Genomic DNA, 22,424 nt, shown 5'->3' on the forward strand with positions numbered 1-22,424 from the left:
GTCAATTCCAGCCAGATGAAACGGGACCACATTTCAATTCAAACACATTCAAAGTATAATGTATTTTCTGCATATTTTAACAGTTTAATATTGTAACTAGTTGTGACTTAAATGGTGGATGAAACCTGATCCTTTCTGCCATTTCTTTAGGATCAGGAATCATATGGCTATTTAACAGCATGTGGCTCAAAATGTATCTGAGATCATAGAAATGTACCCAGAGTACACTGAAATGTCACCAGTAAGAACCATCTTATTGACATGATTACAGCACAGGATCATAAAACGATCTGTCGTTATTAAAGTCAATTAAACATCAATATTTAACAATACTGCATAACTCTGGGTGTGAGCATCAACATTACATATTGAGGATTTTAATTCCATTTACCACTCAGACTGACTTTGTAACAAAGTGAGGTATGAAACAGCAACGGAATGAATAAATTACTCATTTAGAGTATTTGATATGATTATACATATAATCCATATTGGTTTAACCATCACATCCTTTTCTCTAGCTTATCTCGAGCTGCAGGGGTCCTCAGTTATAGTTTGCTTTGTGCGCTCTGTAGCCTCCACACTCTGCTGACTTCTTTTTCTGTGCTATCCAACACCCTGAACACATTAACATCCTTTGTCTGGTGAAAATGCTGCAACAAGCTCTGGAAGACAGCCACTGGGATGCTAAAGTTCAGGTGTGGGTAGGTCACATTGGCGGCAAAGTCCCTCGTGTTGCTGGACACGATACCTGCAGAACAGAAAATAATCCTCATAAGTCGACAAAATGGAAAAAAAATACAGCAGCACAGAAAGAGCGATCCGGTGTGGATGGCTGACTCCTTACTGCAAAGGGATGCATTGTTACACTATAGTTTCTTCCATGGTCATCGTACGCCCCCCGCTGATCAAAAAGGGAACATAGTTTAGTTGTTGCAGGATTTCTTACCCAGCAGCTCTCCTGTGCGCGTCCGCACCACGGCGCCCCCGCTGGTTCCTGCTTGTACTGCACACGTGGTCTGAAGCATGACAGGCTGGTCATTGAAGCTGATGGTTTTGGAGAGGACACCGCGGGTCAAGGACGGACCACATTTCCGACCCAAGCCACCGTATCCCACAACCTGTACAGATTCACCTGTATGGGCGGACCAACCAAGCGGAACATCAATCGCATGACAGTTTGATCAAGAGTAAAGAATCCCCCACCCAAAAAAAAAACTTTTGACTAAACAAGACCTGGATTGTAACTCTGAGTCATGCAAGGGACAACAGCCTCTGCGACGGAGTCCCTCAGCTTTACCAAAGCCAAATCATACGATGATGAGGCTTTGGTAGCAAACAGCACGTCACCCGTGACATCTTGGACTCTGCGAAACAGAAGTCAAACACACAGTTATATATTGTGCATCGTTTGAACTAAATCGATACACAATGTGATCAGAAAGGCCCAGAACACAGAGGCCCACGTTGAAAGGCCCAGAACCCACCAGGTGTTTCATCTGACCGATTTAACCGAAGCCATTACGGGTTTTATAACTTTGAGTAGTTACCAGTATGCAAGAAGGTTCCAATCACAGCCTAAATATGGCAAAGACCCACATATTTAATAAAGACTCGTGGATGAATTAATTAAAAAACAATCTAGGGCCTGAGAAGTCCTGTTCAGTGGACATGGACACAGCCCTTATAGTGAGGGTCCAATCAGGCATGTGAAAACACCTGAATCAAGGGTGTGATGGGCCTTTAAATGGAAAGGAGTTGCCCACCGGTTCCACTGTGTTTTATTTATGCATTTATTTTGTGTGTTATGCCCACAAATAGGACTGATTGGATTTTTCACCGGGGCCACCTGCCAATGGTTGCATTCATAATTGTGTTTGTTTTTTAAGCCCACGCTTGGAGGGAGTCTCGTGCTCACACCTGTCCCCGCGGTGGAACTTCAGGCCGACTTTTGACCTCCCGTTGACGACGTGGCGGCAGGTCACCACCAGCCGAGGGGCGACGACGACCCCCGAGCCCCAGAACGTCCCGCTCTCCACGAAGCACACCGCGGGGCCTCTCGTCCCGCACGGCGCCGCGAGGGGAGCCGCCGATCCCGGGTCGGGCCAGACGCCTCGCAGCGGATCCCCGCCGACGCGGCAGCGCGCGACGCTCCCGAAGATGACGTCGACCGAGCAGACCAGCGTGAGGCCGATCCACTCGTTCGCCTTCCAACCGAACGGGGACACGATCAGCCCGAGGAGACGCGCGTCGCCCGGGGCCTCGGCCGCGAACAGCCCGCCGCCCTCCGCGCCGGGCAAGCACCGCGCGTCCGTGAGCACGACGGCGTTGCCCTCCCCGCACAGGTTGCTGAGGATGCCCGCGCTGAGGCTGCCGCCGAAGAGGTCCACGCAGAGGGAGCCGAAGGGCGAGCCGCACGCCACGACCGGGAGGCCCTTGCGGAGCGACGAGCCGCTCCGCCAGGGTATGGCGGCCCCTGCGGCGTCGGGACCGCCGGCTGCACCCACGCTCGCCTTCAGGACCGCGAACCAGCCGAGGGACAGAGCGTCTCCCGCCAGCTCCTCGTCCCCCTCGTCGGCGTGGAAACGCCACTTGTCCGCCTCTTGGAAAACTGCCCGGAAAGCGCGTGTGAACTCCGGGCAGCTGACCAGCATCAGCAGCTCGGCCGCGACCTCCCGGTGAGCCGACGTCTCGCCCCCGGAGGGTGAGGACGCATCTCGCTCGGTGGGGAAGCTGACGCGGATCTTAAGTGTGTCGCTGAAGCGGTGCGGCAACAGGAAGCCGCGGTCCGAGGAGAGGGACCGTTTGTCGGTGGCGAACCGGGAGAACGGGACGCCCGAGCAGATCACTGTTCCGGTGTGACGGTGGACGATGACCCCGCTGCAGCTCGCGGGATTCTCCGCGGAAAATGCGTCGAGCACCTGGACGACGCAGCACCACTTCTCTATCCCCCGAACCTCCATGCATGTGAACTTTAACCACTTCGCTAAAAAAAAAAAAGTTAATCGATGACACGTTTGATCAAGCCGAAGCCGGGGAGTCGTTTGACAGCAGCAGCATCGAGACAAGTGGTTGGATATGACGTCACACTGTAAATGTGTGATAGCCAACGCAGTCAAAATGTAAACTTGTCTTCTGTTTCGGAAACACTCGCTGCGGTGTTTACTAACGTGGTTTCTGTCCTTTAACTTCCGGTTTGAGTCTCATTGGTCCACAGAGCCGAAATTAGCGGGTCCATGATTGGTCTGAATAATCGATAGCAAAGCTTTGAGCCAATAGGAAAAGAGCAGACGGGACTTTACATCTCTCAGGCATAGTAGTCTTCGTTTTGGTATTTATGTTTTCGCAATTCTTTTGGAAAAAAAAAATCTAAAAGGCATACTAAACCTTTTTAATTAACGAAAGGTGAAATGGTTGATGCAATTATTCTGGTGTGATAACAATATTGCTAAACAAGGTTCAATTTGCTATATCAAACTTTTACAATTCACAAAAATGGATAAGACAAAGATGTATAGGATTGTCAAAAATATTTATTAGGCTCAAACTTCACACACTTAATAACAATATGACCTACCCTTTGTGACAGATATATTATGTCAGAGCACAAAACTTCATGTAGCATAAAGCAGGCCAAATTTTTATTGTAAAAGATAAAGAGCTTATATACAAAATGTATGATGTTGCAGTAAGAGGTAATTCATGTCTATCTTTTGTGTGCCCTATTTGTAAGCAACACCAAAGTACTCTCCTAATATCACTGCATGTTTTGAGCAGCCATTAATCACAAAGTACTCAAGTTGTTTTACAGGAATACACCTTCCTCAAAAACCAGTAGTTTGGCATCCAACATTGTCAGATAACCTGGCTGTGCCTATGTAGTTACTATATACTAAATATTAATCACAGTCCTGTACTATTAAATAAAGCTCTTCACAGCAAACATATCCGCTAATGCACTTGTGGTCACATTCATATACTTCCCCTGCAGTTGTAAACCCTTCCCAACAATTAGAAAACAACATGAAATCAGTACAACTGATGGTATCTTGGAGGTAGCAGCATACTGAATCAACACCTTTCTTAAATATGGCACCAAATCTCTGCATTGCTGCCCAGAACCCCTAATGTGTTCTTGAGTGAAAATTTGTTTGTTTTTTTCAATATTTCCACTACTTTGAAAGGAGTAGGGCACATATGAAATAATTATAGTATTCACTCTCAAACACAAAATGTTGACCAAATTGACCTTCACTGTAAGTCTACACCAGCAGCTAAAAATAAACCCGGGTCAGAAACTGGTTCACAGCGATCACATGTTCTAGATGGCAGACCGAATTCTTTAAGGCTTTAAGTTGAGGAGGAAACCACACAGTGAAGATTATCCTCCACACCGAATCTCAGCAATACAGACGGATGATTCATTACTTATATTATTAATTATATTTTGACTCACTGTGCTTTGATTGATGCGCAATAGATTTCTTTGAACTCCATGAAGAATACAAATCATTTGAACACAAAACACTCGTAACACATTTCCTGCTGCCGCAAAGTCCTAAACATGGTATGGTTGACAAATATCTCTGTGGCGGGTGGTTTCTCTTTGTGGAACATGTCTGTCCGTGTTCAGGTAGCGTTGTAAATGGCGTCGTTAAAAGAACATGATCAGTCAATGTACTGGGATAGCCAGCGGAACCCGTCTCCGTATCCTTGTCTCTTCAGCACGCTACACATGAAAACCTCCATTGGCCTCAAATTCAGCTCCTTAAGTGACACTTTGCCCTGAAAGCCACAAAAAAAGCCACATCCATAAGCATGGATATTAGAAGAACCCTTTTCTTCTGAGCTGAAATCAGGGTTGATCTGGTCTTGAAAGATTTGCGAAACACACTGTTCTGTTTTAGTAGGAATTGGAAACATGCTGCGTTTCTATCTGCTTTCACAGGGATTCACTCATTGAAACGCTCGTGTGTGAATTACCTTTCCAGTGGTCTGTCCGTGAAGGCCAAACATTCCTCTGAGCCCATCCTCACTGACGGCCTCAGGGCGGTCGATCTTATTCCCCAGGATGAGGACCGGGACGTTTGAGATGGTTTCATCCGTCATCAAGGCCTGCAGACAGAAGGGGTTTCGAATGTACATTAAAAGAGACCTGAGCTGAACGTCGTGAACAGGTGAAAACCAACATGATTGACTTACATCCAGTTCAACTTTTGCCTCTGCTAGTCGCTCGTGATCTGCACAATCCACCATGTAGACTATTCCGTTTATGGCAGGGAGATAGTTCTTCCAGATCCGTCGTGCTGTGAGAGCAACACACAATTCCGGCATTTATGTACACACAGCTACCGGCGCATCAGACGGCATTTGGACTTAATTCCTACCTTGTGTATGACCGCCGAGGTCAAACGTTGTAAAAGTCATCCCAGCTATGGTCAGCTCCTCAGACGCTGAGGACAGAGGGGAAGCGCTGACTTTAGATGAGTGATGAAACAAAACTGACTGCAGAAGTGAAAACGTGTCAAATTGCTGCGTATACTTGGATGTAGAGTGGGCACGTGTTGTCCCAGCCGATCGTCTTTGAGCATGTGCAGGAGTGTAGTTTTTCCAGCATTGTCTAGTCCGAGGAACACTAGCTTGCCACTCTTCTTGTACAACCCTGAGAATAGAAGGAAAAAAAAAAAACATTATAAATTAGGTCAGTGTAAACCTTTTTTTTTTCTTTTACCTCAGTTTTGAAGGTCTTAATAAAGAGCGAGATGAAGAAAGTGAGGCCCACACTCATAACAGACAAAGGTGTTTTTTTTCTTGTTCAGGGATAGCATGGGAGTTCAACTGTATCTGTGTTTTGAAGCGTTTCAAATTGGTATATAGTTTTAGAAATAGATAAATATGTATACATACACAATATATAATTCAGTTGGGTTCATGAGCTACAACCAATTTAATTTGGGTTTGTCAAATCGTTTTACACGGCATAAAAACTCTGGCGCTTAAGGCGGGACTATATTATTTATATTTACAGTGAAAACAGTACTTTACCTAACAGTTGCAGGACGCTGCTGAAGCTCTTGTAGATCCAGTCAAAAATGAAAGACATTTCTCTGGAAATAAAATACACCATTTAGAACATTAAAGAACACGGCCCAGGACAGTGGTTACGTTAGTTACAGTGCACGTCACAACTTCACCGCGCCTCCTCTCCGAAGTACCCATGAGCAAAGCAACGCAGCCCATCAAGACAGAGTGAGGTGGAAAATAAGCATAGCATTTAATGCAGCGTTGCAAAGGGACAAATCTACCACTGAAGCTCATTGTTAATCATCGTTCCCAACCGTGGATTACTCTGCTGGAATGTATAAACTCTGCGTAATCACTCAAGCTTTAAAGCATGAAAGGAGAGGAGGGCAAACAGCCTTGAGAAGATTTTTTTAGATGCTAGTTTCTTAGCTGTCTCACTAAGTTGCACTGATCTTCCTTTGACTATTTTTATGACGGGTTGTGGCAAGGACACTTGATCTTGGCAGTCACCCTCTGGTTCTCTCTCTCTCTCTCACACACACACACACACACACACACACACACACACACACACACACACACACACACACACACACACACACACACACACACACACACACACACACACACACACACACACACACACACACACACACAGGCTTAGGGGGAAATATCCCACTGCTGGTTACTTATCAAACAGTGTTTCGGTGTTGGGTCATTTGTGAACCCTATTTATAAAAGGAGGACGTTTAAATCCAACAGGATGAAGTCTGTAGCGCGGCAGGTAGCGTTTATTTGAGTTATTCGCGCGGTATTGTTGTCATTCAGACAGAAATCCCACCGGGTAGTTTATGCACATTTACAATCAGTATTCCCAAACAAAGAAAGCAGGTATTACAACATTAAAAAAAAGTCAAGTCTGTCCGTTTTCACCATTACTGCGACGGTGTGTCCCGTCACATGAAGCTACAGCAGCGACGTCATCAGCTGTCAACAGACAACAGACGTTTAGTAAACAGCGCGCGCGCAAAGACATCTGGAAGGACTCGCTAACTAAACCTCCGCAGTGTTAGAGGAAAGCGGGAAACTAAACCGAAAACCGAAGTGCGCAGTTTAATAAGGCGTCGAATCGAACTCTGAGTTGGTAGTATTACCTTTGTCTGTCGAACTTGTGAAGTAGCCGTCAGTGGGTTTTTGGTCCAACCTGTCCCGTCCGCTGTCATGTAGCCCACGGGTTTGACAGTTAGCCGGAAATACGTCACCAGGCAGCAGGCATGTGTACAGAGGGGGGAGCGCACGTGCCGGCGATTCTTAAAACATTAACATGAACTCATACGGTCTTTTATAACAGGGATTTACTACAAGAAATATGTTATACATACATTTCTGCCACAATAAACCTACAATTGTGTATTGCTTAACTAATAGTTAACACTTTTTAAAGTTATAATGAAAAATATATTTTTATTAATTTTTTTAATGTGATGACCAAGATTAATTCAGTACAGACAGACTTCCTCACGTAGACTAGTTACAATAATCTGGAATAATATTTTCTACGATAACTCAATTTCTTTATTGATCCACGTTAAGAAAATAAAAGCGCATCAACCCGATAGTAAAGGTTAATCACAAAAAACAAACAGAATTACTGATTGTATCACAAACTGCGACGTGAAAACAGTTAATATATATAAAACCTAGAAAGGTAATGTAGGATACTAAACACTAGGTAGCAGCCTAATTACAAAAAAAAATCTTAAGACTTTTTAGATGAAGCCTATTTAAAACTTGATTTTCAAAATGTACTGCCCCGCTAGTGCGGTCAAAACAGCAAAAGAAAAGTTAGTGCATCCTAACTTTTTCCTTTCATTTATTTAGAATAAACTCTTTTTCGAGCGTTTTGCAAAAAAAAGAAGAAACAAAACTGATGATAATTTAACCAGAGAAACTTTATTTAAGCAGTTCAGATTCTCATACATGATGGTACCAGTAACTACAAGAATAGCACTTTTAATTTTTGACAGGAAATCTTAAGAGTTTTTATTAAATACGAAAATTAATTTGGTCGAGACATGATTACTTTTCATTTCCTACAGTAAACAACTATTATCTCCCCATCTACGCATCTACAGGGAATCAGCCAGCCCGGAACCAAACACCCACATTGCTTCACATTGGTGGCACCATCTACAAGTACGTGAGATCACTGCTTCACTGCTCCAATCCAAACCGCTGCTGGGTTACTTCCGCTCATAGTAGAACCATTTATCTACTGCAAATAAAAAAACATCAATCTTGCGTCAGATCAATCGTGTTTGGCAGATATACACATCGTTATAATATTGACAGGAACATTTCTTTGAAAGGCTACCTGATGAGGGGATGGGTTCTTCATCTCCAGGAGGACTGGTCTAAAAATGACAATTAAACATCAGTTATGCGACCGGAAAAGGGCAGATGTTGAAAAAAAAGAAAGAAAGGGAACAACAAAATCAATTAACTTACTCCACTGACAACAGCTTTAGCCTCCTCCGCTGAGCAGAAGTAAGGGCTGTCACTGGCCGAGACACACGTGTTCTTGCTGTATTGCACGATAAGACAGTCATTTATGGTTTAGAAGCTATAATTGGTCCTAAAAAAACAGCTGTATTTTCAGCTGTGGTCAAACGGGTAAGAACAGTGTTTACCAGTTGAGTTCACCAGGATCGGCCTTTTGGGAAATGAGATCTTTCCAGAAGTTGTGCGTGTTCTTGATCACTTTGATGGCAAAGTCCTAAAAAACAAAAAGCAGTTAAGTGCCTGCTTGAAAGTATGTTTTTTTAAATTAGAAATAATATGTTTATAACTACATTCAGTTCTAGTTTGAGTGAAGTTTGCACCTGTTTGACAAGGGCGCGGACAGCAGTTAACTGAAAGTAGGTTTTATCACGGCACGGTCAACAGTTTAAAAAAAGGGACCATTTGATAGAGTGAAAAGGAGAGCAGAGTTAGGTGCGTTAGGGTGGACACCTTGTCTTTGAACTCGCCGTTGAAAGCAAACTGGTTCTCTGGCTTCCCATCTGGCACTTTATATCTTCTGAACCAGTCGACCGTGGACTCCAGGTAACCAGGTTTCAGGCGCCGGACGTCACCGATGTCTGAACGTACATGAGGGCAACGTCGTTAGTCCAGTACGACCGATGCAGGACTGCAACAAAACTCAGAGGCACAAATATGAGGGTTCTTACTGTTCAAGTCGTTGGCTTCAGGGTCCTCTACATTGATTGCAATCACTTTCCAATCAGTCTCGCCCTCGTCGATCATGGCCAGGACCCCGAGCACCTTCACTTTGATTACATCCCCACGGGAATGAACCTAAACAGCACATTTCAGCTTGCAGTTCATTTTTTTTCCATTGACTTATTATTGAGTATTCGCTTTTCTTCAATTACATGAACGCACACAAAGAAAACACTGGAAATCGATGATCAACGTGGCTTTGTGACCTTGCAAAAGAAGACAAGCATTTGTGTGAGGCTCTAACATCATCGGCTAGCGGTTTACCTTACTGCCGATCTCACAGACATCGATGGGGTCGTTGTCTCCGCAGTAGCCGGTGTCTCCATCTTTGTGCGAGGGATCTTCCCATGTCTGAAGGGCCGCAGAACAGAGCACGCCAGCAGAATGAAGTCACATTAAACATTTGCTGGTGTATATTTTAAATGCTTCAAAATTGGTAATTTCTGGGGAAACTCAAATTGAAAAAAACAAACAAAAAACGAACCTGAGGAATGGCTCCATAATTCCATATGTAGCCTTTATGTGGGAAAACATTGGCAACAAATCGTAACTTGCCTTTCTTCATATCTTGCTTTACTGGGTTCAGGGGGTCTTTTGTAGCAATCTAAAAAAATAGAATTGTATTGCTGTTACTTTTAAAGAACGGATTAGTTCTAAAAGTAAAACAAAAACACCATTATTTATTTCAGGTCTTTTTCCAACCAAAACACTTAAATGAAACTCATACCTCCATCTTTGCGTTGGTCCACCTTGGTACTTCGACAACCATGTTGAAGATGTTCTGTAAGAAATGAGAAATTAATCTGTCATAAATATTTTTAACTGCTCTGAAAAATAAACAGGACCCGGCAGAAGATGACACAGCAAATGGTCATATTTTACTGACATCACTTTGGGCAAGACATTGGTAGAATAATTATTTCATTAGATTAGATAAAACTTAATCTACTGCAATCACAAGAGAGTATTGACACAGCACTGAGAAAATAAAGAGCAAAGGCCATTGCCATAGCAAACAGACTATGACGTCACTCCTTTTTAAAACCGGTCCACTGGCTGATTTTTTTAATATCTAACCCTGCAGGTTATATGTTAAGTAGTGATGTATTTAAAATGGTGCAGAAATTAAATGCACACACATATGCATACATACACATATTTGTATACATACATACATACATTTACTGGGTTAGAATTTACAGGTGCTACATACCTGACTCTCATCAGCATACATTGGTATGTCATGGAACGGTGACACATACTTTCCTTCAGCATTCTCTGTAAAACAGTCAGAAGGAACAGCTTATGAACGCGGCATGCAGGCTGTATGTCAATGCTGCATTGACACCGTGTAACCACAGAGGGCGCTGCACTCAGCGCCTTTACGCTTTAACGCCAGATGACGTGTGCGAGCACCTTGTTGGATTTCCCGAAATATCCAACTTCCTTCTCCAAAGTCCAGGTAAGAAAGGACGGGGACGAATTAGAGTTTAAAGACTATAAATAAGAAACGGTTTAATCTCACCGGGGACCCCGGGGGAACCGCCAATACCCGCCAACGCCTCTTAAAATGACTCAAACAGAGACTTTACGAATATCGGGACTAGTGGAGATTTGTGTGAGAACAAACAGCCCCAAACTATCACTGACGTGATAAAACAGCACTAATACTAAATAAGTAACACGTGGGAGGTCGCCGCTAGTCGGTAGGATTTGTGGTAAAGACCTCAAAGTATCTAACGAGAAACGTAAGCATTTCTACTCAGTTTCTACTTACTGAAGAATATGCGGTAGTTCAGGGAATTGAGGTTTCCCCTTTCCTCCACTGTGAAGCTCATGTTTGGGTGCAGGTTCGCTGGCTTTAGGATGGAGGAGTGTAGGCGGAAAGAGCCGTATGCGCCGGGTGCTGGGTAGCGTTGAAAGAAAGGGCACGGCGCATGCGCTGTTTGTCTGATGCCTTCAGGAGCCGTCGGAATTATAACACTTAGCACATGAACGTGCCAGGGTATGCAGAGTATATAGTGTTTATAAAAATATGAACTAAATGATGTTTCCTTTTAGGTTGTATAGCAAGTTAATAGATCAACGTGCTGAAAATATTTTGACATTTCCAGACTGAGTCCTTCCTTTAAATTTAACGTTGTATGAAACCACAAACAACTGGAAAACACTCCCACAGTAAAATATGTGCAATATGTTTATGAATGGAAATGACAAGCACTCACCTATGTCATATCTTATCTTTATGATATTACTATCGCCAAACCATTACATCTCCAGTAGTTACATTGTGCTCTTTGTGGACTTGCTTTTCGCTGAAATCCATACAGCATACAATACTGGAAACTACAGAAGAAGACCAATACATAATTTCTACAATGTTTACAATTAATCAAGTGGGGTAATTTTCCCATTATCTTCACAACTGTAGCTCTCTGCCCTCAATGCAGTAAGTTAAAGTCTCACTGAATATGTGACTCTAAGTATAAGGCGAGTTCATTATGGCTTAGTAATAATGATAAAGGTACACATAATTGTACTTTGTAGTGTTTTACAGTATTCAGGAAAACATTTTATTTGGGGCGAGGCTTTAACCTCTACGCTGCTATAAATCCTGTAAATTTCCCCACTGTGGGACTAATAAAGGATTATCTTGTCTTATCTCATATGAGACATGTATAGTAAAATGTTTGATTAAATCTGATTTTAGAATTAATTTTTGCCTCTTTTTCGGATCTTCTCACGATGTGTCCAAAGACGACCGATGTTACAATATTGTAGTTCACAGATTCTGGCTTTGTGCTTAAATAATCTTGATAAATCTGGACAAATTAGGAGGAGGTGGCGGGGGGTCCATGTGCTTTAATTAGTTTAAAATTGGATAGTCTGTGGAAACTCAACATAGTCTTTTTTTTTGTTACCAAGTTTCTGTTAAAAGATTACGAGACGCACTTGAATGCAGCCCGGGACATGCATTGACAGTATGGTGCTAAAGTAGTGCTAAAGCAAAAGTATCTAAACATAATAATATATGTACCTATATATATATATATATATATATGCATTGTTTACTTCATATATATATATATATATATATATATATATATGAAGTAAACAATGCATTTCCGAAAGAATGGCCATATAACCAAGCATTGATGTAAAAGCAGGATTTTACCGTTGTAAATGTGATCATTTTGTGTTATTCTGCATTTGACCATGTATGTATTTCACCACTTATAATAGACGTATAATAGACGTAGGGACTCTAATAAGTAGTATGCTGCCATTGATTGACGCTCCTTAGCTTTAATGTTTCGATCTCTTGTTTGGCACGGGTTGTTTTGCCTGTTCTAAGCCATTTTTCCGTGTGGGCAACGTGGCAAAGCTTGGGCTGACCCAAAAAGCACACATATGCGCTATGCATCGAGGGACACAAAGTGGGGCTGATGCTCCGCGCCGCTGACGTCATATCCGCCCACTGCTCTCCGCGCTTCCTGCCTTTGCTGAGGGACGCTGCTGACGGCTGGGAGGACGACCGGAGAGACCAGAAAGCTTTCAGGGGAGAGAAGAGAGTGGGAATCGGCCCCGGGGTTTGCACCGTCCTTCGGGGGTCAAAAAAAAGAAACACCTGCAAACATTTCCCGTTTCTGCCAGATTCGTCTCCGTCATCGGCGCAGAAAAATGTCGACCAGTCGTCAGCTTAGCGAGTGCAGGGCCATCCCGACCAGGACGGTGTTGATCAACGACACAACGCAGCTACCTCATGACTATTGCACCACCCCCGGAGGCACTTTATTCTCCACCACTCCCGGGGGTAAGACAACGGCGATCTGTCTTTCTTTTTTTCATTTCACAAACGAAAATGGATGGCGGGCGAGATGTTTTCACCGAAACGTCTGTGTTATGTCACCGTGGCCTACCGTGTCATCGCGATCAAAACAAAAACAAAGAGAAGCCCCGCCCCCTCTTCGCCCTCGCGGCTATCTGATTGGCTGGTTTGCAGCGCAGAGATTTTGATAAGTGCATTGTGCGGCAACTTAAAGCTAATAATGAATGTGTCAGTGTAGTTAGATTCCATATGTTAGTTATTGCATAGAAGTTCCTTTCAGACGAGGACGTGCTATACATCAAGACCGCAGACCCATACATACTCATCGCCTTGTGATTTGAACACTGTGTTCCTATAGTGCTTCAAATCTGCACAGACAATGTATGTCAATGTTATAAGTGTTTATGTCATTGTGGTTTTTTTTTATACAAGTATGTCCCATTACAGTGTAAATGTCAAATACTTTTAAGTTTACAATAATACAAACCTGTGAAAAGGCAGCAAATGTCCACTTCAGATAAGCAGGAGATTTATTATCGTAAGTATTTTGTAAAGCAATGGTTTCCAAAGGGCATGGAGCAATTGCAATAACCTGAGAAAAGTGTGAAGCAAAGCGAAACCTAAACAACCGTTGGAATCGACAGACACACCAGTCAAACAGGTTATGATCCAAATAATTGCTACACCACAATGCAATAACCTGTAACTGAGCCATCGTTAATATGTAAACCCATGCGTTTCTTTTTTTCTGCCTTGAAAACGGTTAGCCAAACTGTTTTATGTCGGAGTTATAAATGAATAATAATAACACATTTAAATACACAAGTGCTGTGATGTTAAAAAGCAAACCGCATGTACATTACATGATAGCGGAAGTTTCAACATTTCAAGGAAAAAGACGATGTGGCAAAGTTGGGGGTCAAATCCAACTGGGAAAAAGTATCTTTCACTATCAGAACCTTGTGTCTTTTATGTGCATCAATTCTTGACAGTTTGAGCGAATGTGGGAAAGGAAACAGTGAGGCAGTTTACCAGTTTGGATGTTTTCCTTGTTTCCTAAGAAGGCTAAATTAAAAGTGTGTGAGTCACTGACTCGACTGAGTGGTCCATGTTCTTTCACGTTTCCTTTTTTTTCTTTAGATTCTTTTGGGTTCATTTAATTTATTTGCTTTTATTATCAGAGCCCTGCTTTAATTTGGGCCCTCTGGATGAAAGCCAGCGTTTTGACCACCACCTTTTTATAGGACCCTCATTCCATACTTCCTCCACTAAAGACAATGAGTTACTGCAACTTATATGTGATTATATATTTTTATTTTTTTCAGGGACCCGAATCATCTATGATCGCAAGTTCCTGCTTGACAGGCGTAATTCCCCCATTGCCCAGACTCCCCCGGCTCACCTGCCCGTCATCCCTGGAGTGACGAGCCAAAATGTCCTGAGAGAGAACAAGAAGAACGAAGCCAACAAGCACATCATCAAACATGACGGCAAACCTGCAACCGGTAAGTGTTACAATATTGATCAAGAGATCTTCTTATGTAACAGAGAGTGTTTTGTCGGTATCGTCATCAGCAGCCCTTTCCTTCTCCATCATGTGACACATACACTTACTCTGTATGTACTATGATTATACCACTTCACGGTCCAATGGTTCATCAAACATGATGAACAGAATGTGAAGAGACTTCAGTCATGACTTTATGTCAAAGATGGCCAATGTAAACCAAAGGCCAACTCCACACGCGATCATTATACGATTATAACGTAGCGTTTATATTTTTACCCTCCTTCAGAGGTTCAGCAGTTTGATTAAACTTTTCTTATTCTTGCCTTGCCGTTAGTTACATGTTGGCTTTCTTTTTACAGCCCATTAATGTAGACTTAGATTATATACACACCCAGTAAAAGAGGCTCCTTTATTTGGAGCGCGCGGACGGGGCATCGCACAGTGCACCTCTTTAATAACCGCCTCGGCCATTAAACCACTCAGCTCTGTTCCAGACATGCCTCAACACCGTGTTGCCTTTGCTTTCCTTTCAAGGGGATGATGCTCAGTTTGAAATGGACATCTAACAGACTGGAGGCACACCAGCACGAAGCAAATGACCTGGCATCCCCACGTGCCAGTGGCTTGGCTTGTAGAAACCAATGTTGTGAGCCCTCACGGCAGCCATCTTCTTTAGCTCTCTGTCTCGCAGCTGAATGTAATGTTTGTAAACCACGGGGATTCTGCGTGTCACGCATACGTCTACTCTGGAAATCATGTTTATTTGTATAGATCTCCATGGTTACCAGTCGCTGTACAAACCACACAATGAGGAAGCCGGCCTGAAAATTCTGTACCCAGACACTTGGTCCAATTAGCAGATTGCAGCGCTCGTCTTCCAGCTTTCTGTGAGCGGAGCACACTATGAAACTGACGTTAATTGAAAGAGGAAGCACTGGCCTTGGAATCAATCAAAATCTTTGATATTCATCATGGTTTTGTTTTAAGAACCCTTGACAACTTGTTTAAGGGATTTTATTGTCTTTTTTTCTGAATGACTTGAAAAACCCCACAATCTAAAAATTGATTGTTCAGTCAGTTAAGTTTCCTGTGAAGGAATGCAAAGGGATGTGCTTTTTGTTTTTATTCTGTGATTAGGTGAAAATGCCTTTCCAATATTTCAATTCCCATTTCCAACAAAAGCCTTCCAACTTTTTCAAATTAATCTTATATTTTGTTGTCATCAAATTATTGTCTTTCCTATTATCACTTGAATCTAATTATAAACCTCGTAATTAAAAACAAGATTTTCAATGGCAATTAACTTTCAGAACAGCATAACAATATCGCTAATGTGACCTTCATAGAAACTGTGTTTACACCTTCCTCTTCCTGAGAAAAGTCAATTCACTTTCCCTTATTGACACTTTTTGTTCATGATTGGATCAATTAAAGAAATTAGGTTTTACTCTGCAACATCAGGTGTTTATTATTATCCAGACCAGATCAATAATTAGATTGTGGAAAGGGTTAATATCACGATAGCATTTTTCAGGTGAAAAATAAGATTTTTGAAAATTGTCTTCTATGCATTCTTATTTTTTTACGCAATTTCTGGGTGTTGAGGTTAATTACTTGGGCATCATCAGCAATGTCGAGCCTTTGGATGACGTGTCAATGAACCAGAAGACATTGTTTACATCAGGTTCCCCGTGTCCTCGACCCGCCGGACATCACCCTATTCCTCCAATGTGTCACGTCTGTCCATGCCTTACTTTACATCAAATGCAGTAACTACAATTAGGTTCCTGGCCATCGAGTTGTATTTTCCAACAGATGTTTATTTTTTCACTGTGACAGTAACATTGTTCTTGGCAATTTGGCAAAGCAAATAAGTTTTATTTATTTTTTTTTTTAATAATTCTTCCTTCCTCCAGCAGGTGTGAAGTTGTGAGTGGCAGCACACATTTCATTTGGGGATTCTGGAGTTCAGATAGCGATGGTTTAAAGAACTCCATGAGCTCATTTAGTCTAAATTCCTTTCCTAAAGTTTGTTTGCTTGTGTTACACCATCATAGACACATTCCCGTCTGTTAATTGTCCAAACATTTCTTCACTTGGAAAATCAATCACCATGAAGTTTTTTTACTCAAAACACCAGTTAGTTTCTTTAAACGAGGGGAACCAGTGACTGGCTCAAAGGATGTCTATCAAAGGTTTTCTTCTTTTTCTTTTTGGCTACGTATTTTATTCTGGCCTCGTTTCGTGAACACTACATTCAGGGGTTGCTTGAACCCAATTTGCGTTAAACATTTTGGCAACATTTGGCAGCATTATAATTCAGATTGCAGATTCATTTCAAGTCAGTTTGGTTTGGCAATGAGGGCTTAACATTGTGTGTTGAAGGTGATTTGCACCAAAACTTACTGTAACTTTCTGCTCTTATTTCAAGTACCTTATTTTAAATGAAACTCCAATGCCAGTGGACTCTGTTGCTGCAAGATCAATAAAGTTCTGTAACAAAGTAAATAAGATGTTGTGTTTTTAATTACCTGTTTGGTATTTCTTTTTAATGTGGCACAAACATGGAGGGAATCAGTGAACGTGACTAAGTGGCGTCCAATATTCTTATGTTGATATTTCTCATTATGTTTTCTTTGTAACACTGATTCATGCTGTGCAACAGAGCGCAGCTCTCTTTTCACATCCGAAATGTCACATCACTAGTAATCATTAGCAAACAAAAAATATAATCTCTTCACATACACTTTGTTATAGCACCGATTAATTTCTCTATTCACAAGACTTTTAACGGTAGAGGCAGTAGTAAACTATGTGGGATGTTCTTTCGATATATTTGTCAGGCAGACCGACTAAAAATGTGCAAAGACTGTTAGTTGTAAACTTTTAAACCTATGCTCAAGTCGATCAAATAATAAAATGGTGTAAGTGAAATATTTACTTTTTTGGATATTTTGATTAATTGCAGAATTACAACACTGCAGGACAAAATATACTGTCTCGTAGAAGGGACTTTTGGCCAATATTCCAGGCACAGTAAAAAGCTGCCATTCATAGTCTGCCATGTGCAATCTACAATAGTCTATGGAAACATGAAGGTGTCTGGCAGCTCCACATCAATTCATGGCCCTGGACCACTATAACTGGGGCATGACATACGCGTTCAAAATTATGCTGTGCATTTACACAAGGATACTGTGGTTATTGACATACTGCTTCCTGATCCCTCGAACTAAATGGTACTGACTTTATTATTCAGACGCGTACTACTGACGTCTAGTGGTAAATAAATGAACTGCAGTCGACGTTTTCCAAACAGGTCTGTATAGCCACAGTACTTTTACACGTTTACAGTTTGCTCATCTAAATAACCCAGGTTGTGTTTTATCTCAAACTTCAAGCAGTCCATTGATTTGTCAGCATGAACGCAGAAATCAAAAGTAAGGTTTGGCGGTCGGAAAAACGCATCAGGTTTTATCAAAATACGCAAACGTATTAAATTAAACGGTTAAGTCGTATAAATCTGATAGGCTCTGTATTACGCCTGCTGTAAGAAAAACAATAAAATAATTCCGCCGAGTTCTTAAATTAACGTTATGTTTACGTTTTTGCAGCAGGCAGGAGAAGGACGTACCTAAATGATTTTGTGCAGGCATTAATCCGGTCGCCTGCTGGTCCTTCCTCCTTTTCTACGTCCCTGAGCGAGCACGGCGTCAAAGATGGTGAGTCTGGTGGTCAACTATTAAGTAAAATCCGTTCATCATCGAGGCCATCCGATATTCCTAAACCATTACATTCCCTATAAGTGTTGGTTTAAGTGTGCACTACAGTATAATCCCGATATCGAGAAGGTTTGACGCTAGTTGAACTGATATTAAGCGTCAGCATCCAAATGCTAACCCAGTTGCTCCCCTGGACGCCATCAACAGTCTATTTACCTCCTTTCGGATGGAATGTGTACTTTCCACTATCTGTTTTAAAGGCCTTTTATTCGCAACGCATACTAGTCAAACTACACGGTTGCTTAAATGACTCCCAAACGCGTGTAGACCCTTATTAGATTTCAATAACAGAGTCTAGCTCCCTGCGGCTTACGTTAGCATGTATTACAGCGGGAGCCATGGCGAGGCCCTCATGTTGCACGAACAAGGGCATTAAACTGCTGTAGAATTACTTGACTTTGTCAACTGGCACATAGTGGTTTATAGATTAAGATGAATCGAGGCGGGGGAAGCAGAACGTTATCAGAATCAGAACGTTATGCATTTCCTGGTTAGCGTATAGGTGCTAACGTCATATTAGCCGGTTAGTCAATGGAACCTGGAGAGGCAAAATGCAATGCAATGATCGTGTGCCTTTTTTATTTGTTTATATTGAGATCCGTAGTTCCAGACTAACAAGTTGTTGAATATTGTCCATCCTTCTGCTTTCTCCCACCTCCAGAATGACACAGTGACAGTCAGGACCCGCAAGTTCATGACGAACCGTCTCCTTCAGAGGAAGCAAATGGTAAGCGTTTTGAACACTTCGGCAGTGTTAACTGTGTGCATCTGTGATGCAGTCATGTATTCACGGGCCTTTCCTCCCTGTAGGTCGTCGATGTCCTGCATCCTGGCAAGGCCACAGTCCCAAAGACTGAAATCAGGGAGAAGCTCGCCAAGATGTACAAGACCACCCCTGATGTCGTGTTCGCATTTGGCTTCAGGACTCAGTTTGGTGGCGGCAAGACAACCGGCTTTGCAATGGTCTACGACTCCCTAGACTACGCTAAGAAGAATGAGCCCAAACACAGACTGGCCAGAGTGAGTCTTGTCCCTTTTTGAGTCCATGTCAAGTCAAGCACCCTGGTATGACAAGTTATACCATAAAAAGCATATCCATTGACACACATCAATGGTGGATTATGTGGGAATAGGCCAGTTATTTGAAAGCAGGTGACCTTTTGTATGTGCCCATATTTTAGGTATTTTTATTTAACTGTTACCTGCCAAAGCCCAATATAGACCCTCAATTACTATAATCATTACAAAGCACAATTCAGTGTTTGTCACAGCTTCTCGTGATTAGCTGCCCCTAATCCATGTTATGCTCCAGTACACCTAGTTTGCTAAAAATGTCTGTCTGCCACCAATGTAATCCTATGGGTTGGCGATATTGGTAGTGTCTTTGACTCTGTTCCGTAGGCTGTTCTTTTAATCACAATGTTGGTGGTTTGATTACCGGCCCCTCCGCACGCTGCTGTGACCCCACGTCACTTTATAGTAGGAAACTGTTCCCTAAAAGATAGAACTATTTTAGAGTATAAACTCATGCATGTAAAATGACAACTTTACGTTCGCTTTAAAGTGATGTGGAAATTGTGAATGTATTAACATCACACGGTTATGATGGCCAAAGTATCGAGTCCAATTAAACCTGTGTTGGTTTTTGTTCTTAGCATGGTCTCTATGAGAAAAAGAAGACCTCAAGGAAACAGCGCAAGGAACGCAAGAACAGAATGAAGAAAGTACGAGGCACCAAAAAGGCCAGTGTGGGCGCTGCTGGCAAAAAGGTAATGTGACCGTTTTACGTACTTTAAGAACAGTCATTAAACGTGTGCGTCTCCGGTCAGCTCTGTTGACTAAATGTCCTTAGAGCGCATACCACGGGAAAATAGAACATATTTTTGGTCTGTCCTAAATTAAGGGTTAAAAAACAAGGATCATTTTTTGCAGATGTTGTTAATCATTGCTATTTTTCTCCCAATTCTTACTTTTTTCATTTCCTTTTCCATCTTTCCGATCATATCCAATTATCTTTGGGAACTGTAGAAGGTAACAGTTGTGCATAAACCACCTGCAGTGTGCAGACAATCCAGTAGTGACGTAGCCGTCTCCTTCCTTTCCCCCCCTCACATACCCATACGAGAGCCACCCTTGATGCCCCCCTCCCACCACCACCCGTGCCATAGCCTTCTCTTGAAACTAATAATTACTAGCTTAACCTGAACGCTAATAGTATTTTATTATACGCTGTTTTGATGTGAGAGCCGTCAGCGAAAAGAGTAGACTTTAAAACGTAGTGTTCGTGAACTGTTCTAAACTCGCCTAGAATAAAACCCAAATGACAAAACACAGCTGTATTTAATCTGTTTCTGCTAAACATTGACACTCTTATCGTTATTGGCTTGCTTCGAACTGACTCGAGTACAGATGCAACAAATCATTTTCTCTCATGTTTTTATTTTCAACTGTTAACATTACCTTTTTTCCGTCTTCTGCTCTTGATTTTGCTTCCCATGGATTTCTTTTGCAGAAGTGAAGTGTCAGTGTGCAGGTATAGAAGCTGAACAAGCATGGTGTGCCATTGTGTTGGACATCAAATGCTGAAAGGCCTAAGCTGTGCTATGCATGTCTTGCCTTACCCACCCATGCAATTTCTCCTTCAGTGACCCCCCCCCCTCTCCTTCCAGCCTCTACTTACACATGTCTTTTCAAACTCCCGGCTAATAGGTTTTTCCCTCTGCCGTTCCTTTGTAGCACTACGATAGGCCTTTCCATTAGGCTCTCAAACCTGCCGTACATTTAAACAGACACGAGTGCTTTGATGCTTCAGATCTCTGGTCAATAGAAGCAGAACCTGAGTAGCATGTGGCTCTTACATTCTTAATGTTGAGTGTGGTTCGAACTAAAAGCCCGCCAATATGTACAGTTTTCACAGAATTCTTTCCCGAACACGTCCTAGTCCAGTCATGTTTTACGAATCTTCAGACTAAGATGTTTGGGTTAAAACTATTGGTCTTGCCTAAATTAAGTTTTTGTTTGCTCAGTGTGTGGTCCTCAACCTAATATTATATGCATTGTTCTGGAAGTTTCTTTTGTAGTAGGAATTAAATGTCTGTCATTAATTGTACCGTTTCCTCCCCACAGTGAGAGCGGACAACCAGGGAGGGACTCCGTGCTCAAGATGTTCTTGTATATTGTCATCAAATAAACTTTGGAAAAAACACTGGGGTTTATTCATTTATCATATAATATAGATATCTATATGTGTGCGTTGAGCTTGTATCTGTCTGCCTATAGCTGTAAATCTAGTCTGTATATTTGAGGGTGTCTCTAAAAGGTAATTTTGGCGGCCATTATTTCCGCTCAGTGACTCGGTTTATCAGACCGCCGTCCTCAAGCAACTGGCACGATCCCGACATCAGTGTGTTGCATTTGTAAGAAACCCTGACTGGCTTGTCGGTGCACGTCGTCTGTCCTTTGACTTGAACAAACTACTTCTTTTGATGTGACTGTGGCTCTGCAGGGACTTTACCGCTAGGAGCTGAATAACCAGTCATTCACTTATATACTGTTGCTAATAAATTAGGTACTGGGTTTATAAAGTGCTTCTAATTGTATTAAATGTGATTTACGTAGTCGTCCTCCACACAGGCTGACCACTTGGGTCTTCTTTTCTATTCTATACATCGCGACTCTTTTGAATGATGTTCTTATTGGTAGTTTGTCTCGTCAGGACCAGAAACCTTTTATCTGAACACCAGTTAGTCATGTTTGAATTGTATTTAAATATTTCACTGTAGTAATTAAACCGGCCACATGGGGACTCCCCTCGCTTATGAAAATGCACAACCAGTTGGAAACACTAAACGGAATTACCAAAGGCTGAAAAGAAATGCTGGATACGCTCGTCTGCACGTGGTCGTTTCCCACTTCCTGTTTATAAACAATAATGACCCTCTGCTGCGTGACCTTTTCACACAAGATGCATAGAAACCACCAGAGAGCGCGTGTAAAA

The 22,424-nt window shown here is 42.2% G+C and overlaps 5 protein-coding genes across 12 annotated transcripts; 2 read left to right on the forward strand and 3 right to left on the reverse strand.

Moving 5' to 3' along the window:
* Positions 1-63: 63 nt before the first annotated feature.
* tysnd1 (trypsin like peroxisomal matrix peptidase 1) lies at positions 64-3,186 on the reverse strand. Its single transcript, XM_040179534.2, has 4 exons — positions 1,921-3,186; positions 1,237-1,367; positions 950-1,135; positions 64-751 (listed from the first exon to the last, which is right to left on the reverse strand). The coding sequence occupies exons 1-4, from the start codon at positions 2,961-2,963 to the stop codon at positions 549-551; spliced, it is 1,563 nt and encodes a 520-aa protein (XP_040035468.2). The 5' UTR covers positions 2,964-3,186; the 3' UTR covers positions 64-548.
* A 329-nt stretch (positions 3,187-3,515) lies between these two features.
* sar1ab (secretion associated, Ras related GTPase 1Ab) lies at positions 3,516-7,296 on the reverse strand. Of its 3 annotated transcripts, XM_040179537.2 has the most exons (8): positions 7,179-7,267; positions 6,958-7,011; positions 6,046-6,107; positions 5,543-5,662; positions 5,388-5,453; positions 5,203-5,306; positions 4,984-5,115; positions 3,516-4,785 (listed from the first exon to the last, which is right to left on the reverse strand). In XM_040179537.2, the coding sequence occupies exons 3-8, from the start codon at positions 6,101-6,103 to the stop codon at positions 4,669-4,671; spliced, it is 597 nt and encodes a 198-aa protein (XP_040035471.1). In that variant the 5' UTR covers positions 6,104-6,107; positions 6,958-7,011; positions 7,179-7,267; the 3' UTR covers positions 3,516-4,668. The 3 variants fall into 3 exon arrangements, with proteins under 3 accessions (XP_040035471.1, XP_040035470.1, XP_077960582.1); XM_040179536.2 differs by lacking the exon at positions 6,958-7,011 and having other exon boundaries at positions 7,179-7,296; XM_078104456.1 differs by lacking the exon at positions 6,958-7,011 and having other exon boundaries at positions 4,984-5,306; positions 7,179-7,296.
* A 661-nt stretch (positions 7,297-7,957) lies between these two features.
* Positions 7,958-11,281, reverse strand: ppa1b (inorganic pyrophosphatase 1b). The gene is made up of 11 exons (XM_040179535.2): positions 11,084-11,281; positions 10,520-10,584; positions 10,034-10,087; positions 9,791-9,910; positions 9,571-9,657; positions 9,255-9,381; positions 9,037-9,164; positions 8,715-8,800; positions 8,533-8,608; positions 8,399-8,438; positions 7,958-8,299 (listed from the first exon to the last, which is right to left on the reverse strand). The coding sequence occupies exons 1-11, from the start codon at positions 11,142-11,144 to the stop codon at positions 8,268-8,270; spliced, it is 876 nt and encodes a 291-aa protein (XP_040035469.2). The 5' UTR covers positions 11,145-11,281; the 3' UTR covers positions 7,958-8,267.
* On the forward strand, positions 10,652-22,011 carry rps24 (ribosomal protein S24). 6 transcript variants are annotated; one of them, XM_078104459.1, is made up of 7 exons: positions 10,664-10,768; positions 18,260-18,367; positions 19,089-19,154; positions 19,238-19,447; positions 20,083-20,196; positions 20,940-20,960; positions 21,554-22,011. In XM_078104459.1, exons 2-6 carry the CDS (start codon positions 18,365-18,367, stop codon positions 20,943-20,945), a joined length of 399 nt encoding a protein of 132 aa, XP_077960585.1. In that variant the 5' UTR covers positions 10,664-10,768; positions 18,260-18,364; the 3' UTR covers positions 20,946-20,960; positions 21,554-22,011. The 6 variants fall into 6 exon arrangements, with proteins under 6 accessions (XP_077960587.1, XP_077960585.1, XP_077960583.1 ...); XM_040179540.2 differs by lacking the exon at positions 10,664-10,768 and adding an exon at positions 17,930-17,964 and having other exon boundaries at positions 21,554-21,673; XM_078104461.1 differs by lacking the exon at positions 20,940-20,960 and having other exon boundaries at positions 10,652-10,768.
* Positions 12,666-17,153, forward strand: eif4ebp2 (eukaryotic translation initiation factor 4E binding protein 2). Its single transcript, XM_040179538.2, has 3 exons — positions 12,666-13,120; positions 14,461-14,640; positions 15,180-17,153. Exons 1-3 carry the CDS (start codon positions 12,988-12,990, stop codon positions 15,209-15,211), a joined length of 345 nt encoding a protein of 114 aa, XP_040035472.1. The 5' UTR covers positions 12,666-12,987; the 3' UTR covers positions 15,212-17,153.
* Positions 22,012-22,424: the final 413 nt, after the last annotated feature.

The sequence above is a fragment of the Gasterosteus aculeatus genome, chromosome 6 (assembly GCF_964276395.1).
Source record: "Gasterosteus aculeatus chromosome 6, fGasAcu3.hap1.1, whole genome shotgun sequence".
NCBI lineage: Eukaryota > Metazoa > Chordata > Actinopteri > Perciformes > Gasterosteidae > Gasterosteus > Gasterosteus aculeatus.